At 36.1% G+C, this 14713-nt stretch overlaps 1 protein-coding gene across 1 annotated transcript in view; it reads right to left on the bottom strand.

Moving 5' to 3' along the window:
- Gbeta76C (guanine nucleotide-binding protein subunit beta-2) overlaps positions 1-14713 on the bottom strand; it is an 81861-nt gene that overhangs the window by 66294 nt on the left and 854 nt on the right. The window contains exons 2-3 of the mRNA XM_090392184.1: positions 7875-7946; positions 4076-4221 (exon numbers count right to left, since the gene is read on the bottom strand). Of these exons, the coding sequence (XP_090248310.1) occupies positions 4076-4221; positions 7875-7946 (218 nt within the window). The remainder of the gene's footprint in view (positions 1-4075; positions 4222-7874; positions 7947-14713) is intronic.

Here is a 14713-nt window from a genome sequence, read left to right as displayed (position 1 = left end):
GCACAATCATTAATTTCTCTAAATAGTGAGAAAAATATAGTTTTTATCTTTCTAAATAATTCAATTACCAAGATGAAGCTTTGTGAGTTTCTTCCATCAAAAAAAAAAAGAAAAAAAAAAGTAAATATCGTTTTTCGAATATTGTCTGTCTATTCCCCTGTGGTGATATTAAAAACGGATTCATCTTAAGTGCAAAAATTCATTAAAAAAAAAAAAAAAAAAAGAATCAAAAGGCTTCTTTTTGAGAAATTGCAACACAAATTGGCACTGATTGCTAAGCTTACAAAATTCAAGATCCTTCTTCTGCTTCCCCGAAAACATTCCCAGAGTAGCTTATAACAAACTGCTGTTTGAAGAAGCATTTACGAAAGACACTGCACGAGTGTGTAATATTAACCCTTTTCCTTTATTTTTAGCAGAACCTGGGAATTCACTTGAATGCTAATGAAGTTCAAGGTGACAGATATCCCGATTAAATCTTTTACCAGGTTATATTTAGCGTTATTAATTGTCCTTTCCGAGCTAAGTTATTAGGTCGGTCAGTGGTCGATTTTATTACCTAAGAAAGTGTTCTCAGCAAGCACCTATTACGCCCAAAGTCACAACTCACCGTCCTTGACATGACGCTTCGTAGGCTGCACTTAAGGGCTGGGGACAACCTGTCCAGACGAGTACAGTTACGCATCTTGCACAGCCCATTTCGATTTGGGACAACTGAAGCATATTTTGTGTTCGTTGAGTCACATTCCATTTCGAGCGCATCTTATTATTACAAAAATAACATTTCTTATTGAACTAAATATGCTTCATGTGATATAACGGAAGAAGCTTGGCCTACGATCCACTACATCGTAATCAATGGATTTTTATTAAAGTCTTCACGAATTCCAAATTATGCAAATAATAATACGTGTTTTTTTTTTTCCCCGAAAGAACCAAACAATTTCTATCAAGACGACAAATTATTTAAAGTAAAATAATCGAAATTTAGACTATGCTGATGTAATATGAACAATTATATTATACTACTATTTCCACAGAAAAAACCTGGATTTGCTCTTAAAAGAATGAAAAAAAAAGATTCAAATTAAGTGGATATTGAATCCTACATTATTTCAAAGCCGAATAGAGAAACTACATGAGTTTCTGATCTGAAAATACCTTAGTATTTTCCCATAATGTAAAACACATCTCCTAGGAGATGTATGATGTTATACATTATGGGGGGGGGGTCACTACCGAGAGAGGTTTCGACCTTTGTTGAGGTCTCGTCAGTGGGAGCCAGACCCAGATGTAAATACTTAGGTTGAAGTGATGCAGAACTTATACTTTACCATACGAGTTGCTAAAAATGTCACATCACAATTTTTTTAAACTTAATTTGAATAATTTTGCATCACTGAAGTGAAGCCTTTTGGCTCTTTATATCTGAAAAAATTATATACCAGGAATCAAAGGTCCAAAATATCCTATAATCATACGCTAGTAATGTGCTGTCAAGTTACTAATTAAAATTGAAAAAAAAAAAAAAAACGGTTAACGTACAAGCTGTCAAGATAAAAATAAAGACTTCAAAACTCACCAAACTAACTCCTCATCCTCCTCTCTCTCGATCTTATGTTATCTACGTGAGGAAGGCAATTCTCTCGGTACATCCTCCAAATTCAAATAATAGACGTACACTTTAATAGGCATTTACCTTCCGAATTCGATGCTATTCAGAATTGTAAATATTAGTTTCATTATTTTCTTCTTTGTTATTTTCTTTTCTTTCATTATTTCCTTCTTCATTATTTTTAGGATAAAAATTAAAGCGCAGAGCTTTTGAGCAGTTGCTTAGATGCATTGGTTTGGAGAATATTTTTTAGATTCAAGCAAAATTAAAATTCAAAGAGACTAAAGGCACATTGATAGGCATTTACCGTTACTTGAACCGTTACTTGTCCTGAGCTGAGAAACAATACTAAGAAACGTTTTTATAATATTGAAGGTGTATAATACGAGAGGTGGAGAATAAATCCCCTTTTTTCAGATTAAAAATCCCTTCACGTTAAGAATTTCTTCCTTCTCGCATGAGGTTTATGTATAAGAATGAGATTGCATAACTGGGCATTGTCTATGTAAAGAATTATGCAAGCAGTTTCCGGTTATCGAAATAGTGCTCTGAAGAAAGCACAGGCGAAGTTGCTTTGTCATTCATTTTGAAGCTTCTACTCAAATAATTATAGTAGATATTTAGGTTTCTCCTCACATTCTCTTTAAGATTCATAAAATACGTAAAAATTTGTCATCCAGTAATAGAACATTGTGAATTAACAAAAACACAAAGAGTTTTTTCGAACACTTACTTTCTTTTTAATAGCTTATGCTCAACAAGTGGCGATAAAAAAAAAAAAGTTCCTTCTGAAATTCACCCATAATTTTTATAAAATCATTAAAAACGAGAGAGTTTAACATGCGATCTAGCAGCAGTGTATTGAACTCTTCGCTATACCAGTGTTCTCACACTTTTCTGATCATGATCCACCTCAAGAAACGATACAGTAGTACAATACAAAGCAACTCGTGACAAAGGTGGAACAAGATCCAAGCTTTTCTTCTCCTTCAGAAAAAAAACAAAAAAAAATGCTTGGGTCCATATCAGATATTAAGCTGATTAATATCTTTTACTAGACTGCTTTAGTTTAGTATACACTACAGATCGGATTGTTTCAAGGGTTTCCATCAAACATTTCTGTCCACTCGCTTCTAGAACTGGTAACTTCGTCTCTTGTAATCTTACTGTACATCTAAGACTAACTCTCGGCCATTCAGTATTAAACTCGGTAATTATTCTTTATAAAGAAGGAACATTCCAATCCATAAAGGAAAATAACTTGGCTTGACATTATCTGATTTTATTAACGCATGGAATAAGTTATGATTTGCTTAAACTTTGAGTGCATGTTTTGTGAGGAACAAATTCTCCTTTTTTCTTTCTTGTAATTGTGCCATTTTATGCTACGAGTGAAGGAAGAAATTATCCCGTATTTTAAATATGAATTTTCAAACTACAGTTTCTATCTTTGCAAACAAGATTGTCAAAATCAAATTGAGCAAACGTAATGCAGCCCTGGAGTCATCTGCAAAGCCAAATTATTGATCATTGGCTGAAGAAAGGTGTCACTAATATTCAAACCAATACACTGATCGGCGACCTACATTTTATCATATCGTCTTAATTACTTAAGCAGGGATTCCATATTTTCTTAATATACAAAATAGTAAGAGTGTCGTCAAGTAATACAATATAGCAGATTAGACAACTTTTTTGTGATTGCACCACACCGCTTCAGATCTACTAAAGCACTCATTTAATCCCCGAGGTGGGGATTAAATGAGTCTGCCAAAAGCGCTTTTTCAAAAAAAAAAAAAGCAAATGATTATTTAAATCTGAAAATCTTAAATTTACTTTTACAGTAACTAGAAGTTTTTGCTGACATGTTTATTATTTCGAGACTATTTATATTTAATTCGTGAAAGTATCAAATTGTATAAATGTGTCAAATTCATTCATAATAAATAAGTTTACTGTACTGTTTTGAATAATGAAGGGCGCTGTTTTTTGACAACACTTACTTAAGTTTTGTATTAGAGAGAGCGATAGATTTGACATTTACAGAGTCCTTCAGCAAAGCAATTATGTGCATTATCTCAGTGTCTGCTATGCAGTGCCGAAACGAGGGCGTGGCGAATGAAGCGCTCCCCACGGACGCAACTAATTTTGAGACGCAAAACGTAAAAAAATAAATAAATAGATATAAAAGTCCGCTATTTTATATTGTATTTTCGAATTTCGGCAATACGACGCTTTAGACAAATTCTGCAACTCATTTTGATGGGGTTAACAGTAAGTATTTAACATATTGCATTTAGTAAAATTTAAAATTTAAAATTTTTGAGTTTGGGACGCAAGTTAGACACTTGCCACAGGCGCTTCATACCCTCGTTACTGTAGTGCTGCTATGTGTAATTTATTTACGTAAAACCTATACAAATAATTGAACAGAATAAACGAGATTAGTGCTATTCTCACCTGCTGTCCTCTCTAAAGTCAGTAGCATTTACTTTAGACAAATGCCCTTTCAAGATTTTCTTTGGTCTTAGTTGGATTTTTGGTGCATCTGCCATGTTGCCACAGATATCGGACATGCTTTTGTCTGCTGCTAACTCTTGTTTCTTCTGCAAAAGGAACCAAATGAAAACTATTTGCAGTTATCAGGGTTATGAAATAGAATATAGAAAAATGTAGTGTACGCTTAGTTTCCAAAAGTATTAAGACACTTGGGCATATAAATACCAATGCAAATATAATATTCTAGTATACCAAGCGTATAAATGGGACTGCGTAATGCATTGGTTGCTTTGAACTCAAAATGCCAAATGCATTTGACTCAAAAAACCTATGACCACAAATGAAAATGATGAGTGATTGACTAAATGACTAATAATATTATTATTATTACAGAAAGCTGTTTTTGATTCATCAAACATCTACTAGAAGCAGGAATGTGACTATTATTTCAACTCAGAAAATGTTCCTCTTCAACACTGAAATAGTTAAAGCATGTTCCATCAATAATATATAAATAAGTCGAATCGTTAAACTTTTGTCTCTCTTATTTTCAAATAAAACTCAAAATATCTTTTGAAATGTGTATGGTGACATCATCACCTGCTGCGCCAATCAAAACTTACGCAATTCATCATGGCTGCATTTTATTCGTCTTGCTGTGCTGTCCTTTTCTCCAAATATATTTTGTTTGGATAAAATCTGTGAGAGTGGGATGATAGAGAGGATTAGTGAGAGTGTATAATTAACGAACTTCTGTACCGTCAAGAATTTTTAAGGAGCACTTATGTCATCTTAAGAGATCATTTTCAACTCGACCACTGTGGACAGTTTGGTTCAGACGGGATAAAGAAGCTGTGGGATGAAGAGTACCGAACAAGATATTGGGATCAGGGAATGTTGATTACGATGGCAGATTGGGAGGGCGTGCACTGCAGACACTGGTAAACAGGAGAAAGTCGGATGATATAAAAGTCTGAATGGCTGTTATAGGTTATCAAGTGATGAAATTGTTCGTTATGTGGAATGTGGAGAAGTTAGCTTTATGGGCGGTTAAGAAAGGGGGTGAGAGCTAGATTCACAGAGCAGGGAGTGAGTGGAGCAGTTTGCCTATCAAAGCGGTTAATGCATCCAGTGGGAATAAGTTTCACAGAAGGTATGACAATTGTCTGTAGAGCCTCCCTCGATGAGTCCTTGACTCCGTAGCAGTCTCAAATAGTAACAACAACAACAACAATAATAATAATGCTAAGTTGCCAGAAGAAAGACTGTTATAGGTTCGATTAGTCGGGGATTGTCTGTTTGTCTTACTGATGCGTAGACCCACACAGTATCACAAGCGCTTTCAAAATCAAATCCAACGGGATAGGTTCATTAATCCTTCACGAAATATCCTATGCTTGTGTATTGCGTATGTTCTTCCGGCCTGTTTTGCGAGATGAAAAATCCCTAGTTTAAGGAGATATGAGACTGGCTAACTCATCTTCAGGCGAAAATCCCTGATAAAAGTTCTTCGCGTCCTACGGGATTCAAACCCGTGTTTTTTTTTTCAACCAAAGCACATCGTTGAAACCGACTGAGCTAAGCAGACTCCAGTCCACAGACTAGAGGAACTTTTTTTTTTGTAATGTGGTTCTTAAGTTAGTCAATCTGTGGCTCAGGCATGTGAGACTATTTTTTCCTGGAAAAAACTACGTTGAGAACCCTCTTCGAACATTTAAAAGATACTCATTAAAAAGAGCAACTAAGGAACATTATTGGATTTGGAATCAATGTAGATTGGAGTCATGGAATCCATCTAAATTGGAATCAATCTAGTTATAGTCACTCCAGATACATTTAATTTTTAATTAATAAGATTATTCAAATTATTTTTCAAAAATGGCGTAGTTTTAATCGCCTACGTTATGAAATATAACATGAAATAACACCACTGCGAATAAGAAAAAAAAATGAACATTTTTAAATAGGCAGCACATAAATAAATATAAAGAAATCATCCTTTTAAATTTTTTATACATTTGAATTCAGGCGTAAAATAATCTAAACGTGAAATTTATTACTTAAATAGATTTGAAAAAAAAAAAAATAGCTGTATCCACCATTACAACCCAAATTCTATTAAAGACAGAGAGAGAGAGAGAGAGAGAGAGAGAGAGAGAGAGAGAGAGAGAGAGAGAGCAAAGTTAATCAGCAGTTTAGAATAGAGGTGACAATAAAACATGCTTTTGAATAAGATAATATTTTATTTTAAAGCAGTCGTTGATAATGAATATTTATATACGTTGCTATTTAATTCTACAATTGTCTATAATAGAATGATCTCAAAAATTAAGAACATCATGGACTTATAGTTCAAGATTAAGCTTTGCTGATATTCCGTTTTAGTCATTTCCAACCATTGGTGACTTTGTAGGCATTGCCCACAAAGTATTCCCGGTGAGATTTCTACAGGATAGTTCACCATCGTTTTCCCCAACCCCCCAATTTTATCCGGGCTCAGGACCGGAATATGGTTGGATGTATTCATGACTGTAATCTATGTGTGTTCACGGGGCTGGTTTGGCTGTTCTGGGGACAGAAAAAAAACGAGTTTCAGGGTGAAAAAAACCCCAGCATGAGACCGGCTAACTCACCTTCAGTCGAAAGAGACCAGATAAAGGTTCCTCATGTCAGGGACGGAATCGAACCGAGGTCTTTCCGACCAACAGGCTTCGTCTATATACCGACTGAGCTACGGAGGCTCCTTGCTAATATTATAATGTATTAAATATATTCTTGTGGAATTTCCAATACTTATCTCAGTGAATTTGAATTAACCTAAAGAATAAGGTTTCAAGATGAGCATTTTCGTATCCACCTCCATGAAAACCGCTTCAACGTTTTGGCCTGCTGCAGAATTCATTTTAATTCCGAGGTGTAATTCAAGCTTTCGCTGAATCCTCATCTACTTAAATTATTGCTGAGAATTCGTGTTTCAAGTGATTTGTCTTGTTCCAGACTCTGAAGATATTTTTAGATCGATTTAACACAATTCTAGTTCCTTTGACGCTTTCATTTAAACCCCAAATTTTGTTGGAAACTGTATTTTAAATTGTGCGTCACAATTAGGTTGCGTTTGGGAGTAATTGCTGTAGCAGTGAAGAAAGCAATTGACCTAAAAGTGAAATGACATCTGTTGCGATAAAAATCTCGTTGGTATACATAGAAGCCATCTGGTGTACTGTGAGTACAAAAGTGAGTTAGGACTAAAGGTAAACTCCCTTTGAGGTGTGAAAGGCGTTAGAAATTTTATTATTTTTTATTAATTTTTATAGCTAAGTCACAGTTAGATAGAGGAAACCATTATGCTGCACCTTAAAAACAAGCTTCGAATCCTCATCAGAATTTAAATAAGTTTGCTTAGTACAGAAAAAAGTTGAATGCTACCAGTCTGTTTATTAAAGCTAATTATACAAGTTAGTTATTCCAAGCGTATGGCATTATTTTTACTTTTTAATTATAATTATGTAATTATGTTTAAAAAAATAGAAAAGCTCTTAGGCTGCTCTGTTGTACTTTTTGTTGTACTTTTTTTTCTTTTAAATATCGAGCATGGCTACAAAAACATCAGTAACTTTCATAACGATGTGAGTTTTTTAAAGTGCTATGAAATCTGAAACTAACAAAAAAAAAAGAATTATTTTTAGTTTTTGACACAAAAGCAAAAATCAGCTCATGAAATATGCAAATTATTTAGTTAAGTCATTTGTATTTTTCTCACTTTAATTTGTTCGATGAGGTCCTCCAATTCTTCCTTCAACTGGATTTCGGCGATATCCACAGATTTTTGCTTCTGGAAAAATAAATTTTATAAATATTAAAGCGAAATGAATTTTAAAGCGAAATGAATTTTAAAGCGAAATATTAAAGCACATGAATATTTAAATAAAACTGCATTCTGTTAATTATTATGATAGCTGATACATAAGCTTGCAATCAGTCTTCATTTTCACTGATTACATGTCAAGGTCTAATTAAAGCGTTTTACAGTATCACATGACTTGACATTATAGAAATTTAGGTTATGAATATAAGACACGATTACGTCAATTTGACACAGCGAGATGTTCGCTGTGGATTACTGAGTGAGCATTTAATGATGTCAATGGCCAAGATTCATGCAAACTAGAGTAGCTTATTGCATTCGCTTTCCTGGCAAAAACTCTAAGAACGAATAAGAAGCTGTCAGACGATCTTTCTCGGTGATAACAGCCGCACACCGAGACACATGGGGTGCACCTGGAGAGCACATGCAAATCACAGGAGTTAAGGCATTGATCTGATGGACCCACTCGTCACCAAGTACTAAGAAATGCAGTGCCTCGGTAACCAAGCACTTTATAATTTCCAGTCCTTTCAAATTTATTTACTTCCACTATAGACACCATTGTGAAACAGTGAACAGGATCGAAAGACATATGGGAACACTTGACTAAAATTTTTACTTCTTAGTAAAGTCGAATATCTTTCAAGAATTCTGAGAATTTCGTTTATTATGGCGATGTTGTATTTTAAAAATAATAATTTATCTTGTTTATTGAAATCCAAACTGTGATGCATTTCCATTCAAATAGCCAGTTAAAGTGAAACAGACTGGCTAACAGTATTACCATTTAGTTTTCAGATATATATAGTAAAAATCTGGCGTTTTATAATATAAACTGTGTCCATTTTCCCTATAAAATAATAGTATATACTTGGTTATTATTATTATTTATATACTATTATTTTCCCTATAAAATAATAGTATATACCATATAATAGTATATGATTATTTCACAGGGGCATTGTTATCCAATGCCCCTGTGAAATAATCACATTGAGAATTGTACAGCAAACTCAGTGGAAGACGTATATCTTTAAATTCTGAAAAATATTTGAAAATTTTTGCGTTTTGAACTCTCTTTTAATCATAATATCAAATCTTCGTCCTTTAGGTAGAAATTTGCGTTTTGGAAAATAAAAAAGTCGCACGTGATCTGAAATGGGAACAAAACAAATAATGCCATCTTTAATCGAAGCATTGTCGTGTGGACTGATCTCTTTTTTGTACGTTTTTCCACAGACTCCTCACAACACTTGAACAGCAATGTACGTTCATAAACATTTTTAGGCTTGTCCGTGAATTTGTAACATTACACATATTTCCAGAGCCTCTGTAGCTCAGTTAGTATAGACGAAGCCCTTTGATCGAAAAGACCTGGATTCGATTCCCGTCTATGACGTGAGGAAACCTTTATCTGGTCTCTTTCGAACTAAAGGTGATTAACCAGTCTCCTACGGAGGTGAAGAGTCCAGTAACTCGTGTTTTTCATTCTTCAAAACAGGCAAACCGTTCTCGTGAACACACACACGGTTACAGTCATAAAATATACTACGGCAAGGAAGATAATTAAAGAAGGAAACCACCTTGCTCATAATCATCTCCCTAGTATAGTAGCATATAGCCACCCCCACTAGTCGAGTGGCTGAGGGAATAGGATAGATAGACACATACCCCCATTAATTTCAAGACTATCAAAAATACATTCATGAATAAATAAATAAGAATGCTTCCAACTTTTTGAACTTGGAAAAACTATTAAAATAGCCGAATTCCACTCTTTGCTGCCTTTTTACAAAACAAGTTTTAAAACTCAGTGGGAAGTTTATCCGATTTGGAAGCGGATCTGGACGCACACGTCTTGGAAGTTTGCCATCTTTTTTGTTGGAGTGGGAATCGCAAACTGCACACAAAGCATCGCTTCACATTATGTTGCTGCTGGATAGCGCAAGTTCCAAATAAATGGTGAATCGCCTAAAAATTGTCTTCTCTTGATTAGTCCATTAATTGCATATCGATAGTTTTGTTTTTTTTTCTTATTAAAAATCCTAATAAAATTAACATTTTTAGGCTTTGAGTAAAGAGGTTTTCATTTACAAAAGAAAAAGGTTTAGAGATAGCTCCGAAATATATATTTCAGGCAATGAAATATTCATATTTCATTGCCTGAAATATGAATAAGTACTTATTAGAATCAGTTTATCTATCCGAGCTATAGGGTTAGAAATAATACAGAAGCATACGCTACAAGTGAGATAAGGTTAAATAATCTCGTCTCTCTGGAGAGCTAAAGTTACTTTAGGTCTCCAACAAGTGGGATGGTGAACAGTAGCGGCTCATGGCTTGAAATTTTGGGGTTGCTACAACTTTCGAAATATACATACACACTGTAAGTATAGTGTATATGTGTTTGGATAAAATTTCAAAATTATGGTAAAAATTTAAAAAAATATTAAACATGAAACAATATTGTTTATTATCGATAAAATTATACAGTTCGGTATAATTCAAAATTACTTAAAATTGTAAATCCATTCCTTTAATTGTAATTAAAGGAATGGATTTACGATTTTTGGACATTATCATTAAATCCTTTAATGGTAATGTCCAAATATTTAAAGAGACGGAGATAAGCACTATGAACATTCTACTACTGGCGCAAACTGCATATAAACAACAGTGGAACTGCGCGACGGACAGTGCGGCATTACGCTAATAGCTCGCATCTCACTGTGACGTGCATATGCTTCAGCGCATAGCAATATGGCACTGTGTTTACCACAGTGCCGCTAGCATCCTTCACCCTCCTAAGTGCTACAAGATGGATTTTTATTATTTTTTATACAAAATAAGAGAATTGCATAGGATTGTTTATGATAAAATTAAATATTACAAGCAAATATAAATAAATGAATAAATATCTTTATGTATTAAGAAAAATTGGGGTGCTGCAGTTCCGCAGTGCCTATGCACGATCGCCTCTGATTGGTGAATCTCTTATACCTTTTGAGATCAAAATCATCTGCCACCTAAAGCGGATATGTAAATCGCGTATTCTCCGGGCAGGTTAGGACATGCTGTGTGGGATGAAAAATTCGGGATTTCCGGAAGAAAATGTTATTTCGTAATTAAAATGAAAAGCCAAAAGGCTAGTTTTCTGGCAATTTAATAGTTATTAAATGGATAAGAATCCTATTTTGTTTTATAGCCAGTAAGTGAAACTCAAGATCGAGAACTACGATCTAAGAGTTTCAATGCCGAAAAACTATCGGCGAAGGCAATTCGAAGCAAAGGTGGAGCAAGCTCCCCCACTATTCTTGATATTCTCTCATAAGGTAAAACACAGCTCCTAGGAGATGTATTATTGTTTTACATTATGAGGAGAGGTCACTACCCAGACCGGTTTCAACCCTTTTTGAGGTCTCATCAGTGAGTAGGTAGACCTAGGAAAATATCAAAGTCCTTATAAGGACTGGCTTAAAGGGGTGAAGCAAGAATGCTTTTCATATTCCCCGTTATCTGTAGCGGACAGTGTAGGGATAAGGTTATTGAGCTATTATTAAAGCTCTGATCATGGCAGGAAGGTAGCAGCAATAGCCGAGCCTCAGTTAGAGCTTCATTAGCTACAGCATTGCTATCTATTAATAATAATTTGTGAGTTCAACAAATCTTCATCATCGGCCTGTAGAGTAAGATAGGCTGAGAGTCAGCAGATAGTGGGAGAGGAAATAAAGATAGAGTGCATAGTGGTAGGGTAGGTTAAAGAGGCCTCAGTTGACCTGTTTTAGCTGTTTGCCCCCCAGGGGCGTTTCTAAAACGGTCGTTGATTTTTCACTTTACAAAAAAAAGGAAAAATCCTAAAAAGGAAACATGTAACAAAACAAAAACAAAAAAGTACACAGAAAAGCAAAAATTGAAAGTTAAACTTAGAGGTGGAGGAAGGATCTGGCCCGAGTGATGCAGCTCACAAGGAACTGCACCGCCTCGCTGTAAGCCTTCGCCGCTCGGGTTCTCAGGTCCTCCCCCACCTGTGATAGCTGAAACCGGTGAAGCTATGTACAGAAACCCCACAAGGTGGTTACTGTGTCTTTCTTTTGTTGTGGGCAGTTATTATTCTTTTGGCCACCTCACTTCCCTTGGCCATGTCTAGTTTGCAGAGAGCTATGAAGAACGCCGAAGCTGCCTCCTCGTCTAAATCCTGGGCTACCGCTACTTGCTCAGAGGTGATTTTGCTGATGTCATCAACGAAAATATCACCCCATTTTGCACTGACGATGTCAGATCCATGTTCTCCTGTGAGGAGGAGTTCAGGTTCTCCTATTTTTTTATCCATTCTTTGAATTTTTCCGCCATCCCTGGGATACCTCTGATGAGATGGCTGAGAGTCTCCCTTGCTTTCGCGTGAGGGACTTCTGGGTGAGCGGTCTCAGATACTTTTGCTGTTTTGGGCGTTACCAACTCTTCTTCCTGTGGGCTTAATGGCCGTTTGGAGGTGTTGATGTTCACCTCCATCTTTCCTTCTTCTGTATCTATTTCATCTGTATTAGTATCTATATTGGTATTGATGGTTTCAATAGCCACTGTTTCTTCTTGTTGGATTTTACTGCTTGTGGAAGTTTTTTTCCCCTTTCGGTTTTTCTTAGAAGTGGAGGTATGGATTTCTGTTATATCAGGTGCAGCCTCGAAAGGAGGAGAAGCTTCCTGTGGTGTGTCATTTCCATTGCTTGGTGGAGTTGCTGGCGTGATTGCACCACCCATCCTCTCAGCAAGGGTTCTGGATGGGCATGTGTCCACTTTGTGGTCAATTACCCCACATTTCAGGCAAGCTGACTCACAGTTGTCTTGGTTGTGGCCTGCTTTGAGGCAGTTTTTACATTTCACTCTAGGACAGTCCGCCCCAAGGTGAGTGAAAGCACCACATCTAAAACATTGTTTTTTAACACCAGGGTAATTTATCATTACTCTGGCGGATCCAATAAAAATGAAGTTGGGAACGGGCGTTTTCATCTCGAGGGAGATGTGGACTTCTCCCGACTTCCATTTGGGGTTTTCTGCGTCATTTAGGACTTCCACCTTGTGTATAACGCCGAATTTCCCGAATATTTCGTGGATGATCTTTACATCCGTTTCAATATATTTTAAAGGGAATCTGGGGATTCTAAGTAATTTGGTAATACTCCCTACCAAAAATGGAACTATTGTTTTTCCATTACATTCGAATCCTGCAAGTAGTTTGTCTCTTGTTTGCTCACTCCTTACTACTACTTGGAAGCGGCCACCACCAAAGGGAGTAAACCCAAAAATTTGCTCAGCACCGACGCTTTTGATGAGGGCTTTGGCCAAACATCGAGGTCGTACATCAGCTTCCACTTCGATTCCAAGGGTCCGCGTACGCGGCAAAGCCATGCTGATGAGGCCTAAGCTATTCCTACCACTTAGTGTGTTATTGTTGCCCCAGTCTGGGGTTTATTCCGTATCTGCTGCTGTAGTTTATTATCAAGTGTCTCTATGAGACGCTTTGCCGATAATAACTGAGCTAACATATACTATAATTTGCGATTAGCTAAACAATTTGCTAACCACTTATGGGGAAAGTTCACAAAAATGAACTACACACTTGATCTAAGCCAAAAGGCCGAGAAGCGATCTATACGCTAACCATACTACAGAAATGATCCTGTGAGGTATGATCTTTACCCTCCAAGGGTATTGGATTGAATGAATCAATCACCGCATCTCACGGTAGTGAAAAGAACTTACATACCTTCATTATACGAATGCCATAAAGGTGTGCTTGTATTTTGTAATTAAAATGAAAAGCCAAAAGGCTAGTTTTCTGGCAATTTAATATTTATTAAATGGATAAGAATCCTATTTTGTTTTATAGCCAGTAAGTGAAACTCAAGATCGAGAACTACGATCGTAGTTCTCGATCTTGAGTTTCACTTACTGTCTATAAAACAAAATAGGATTCTTATCCATTTAATAAAATGTTATTTCCTTCATATGAGATGACCTTCAACTCTAAAGCATTCCGACTTTTACTTTCGATGCTACGTAAACTACAAAATATCTCTGCGTTCAGTTACGAATGACACCATTATGCAGGGATGCATAGCAAAACCAAAGGGCAATGTCATAGAATGTCCTTCGGTTTTGCTATGCATCAACCGAAGGTGAGTTTGCAGGTCTTATAAGGATGCGAAAGATTCAGAAACTTGGATTTTTAATCCCAGCAACAGACAAACCGGCAGCCCGAACGCATTCGTTTCACAAACATTCTACAATGGCCTTCATAGCCTCGGCTGCTTTGATCGGTCGTAATACATAACGATCCTTTCCAACCCAATCCGACTCGGTTTTTCATTCCGCCAAACAGACAGATCAGTCTGAGAAAAGCACAGGGTTAACATGTAATGCAACTGTCCTCATAGTCTTCGGCTGTAATTCCAGAACAGTAGCTACGTCAGCTCAATTTCTTCCTATCGTTCTATGTGGCTTCCTTCATTACATGACTGAAGGCAAATTTCACGCGAAACTGAGTATTGTCGTAGTTTATAAGCGAACAAATCAACTTTTGACTTAATACAGAAAATTACTATGAAAATAACGGCGACTAATTCGGTTAGACAGACCGAAGACAATACCAGCGATGAAATGAGAATCTGACTTTAAAAGATTTACGGGCACTAAAACACCTACAACAATTTGCATTAATTAAAAATGGTAATGTTGAA

This window comes from Typopeltis vanoorti, chromosome 4 (assembly GCF_054136105.1).
Source record: "Typopeltis vanoorti isolate ZY-2024b chromosome 4, IOZ_Tvanoo_1.0, whole genome shotgun sequence".
Classification (NCBI taxonomy): Eukaryota; Metazoa; Arthropoda; class Arachnida; order Uropygi; family Thelyphonidae; genus Typopeltis; species Typopeltis vanoorti.
The sequence above is the reverse complement of the archived record's forward strand: the minus strand, read 5'-3'. Positions and strand labels throughout refer to the sequence as shown.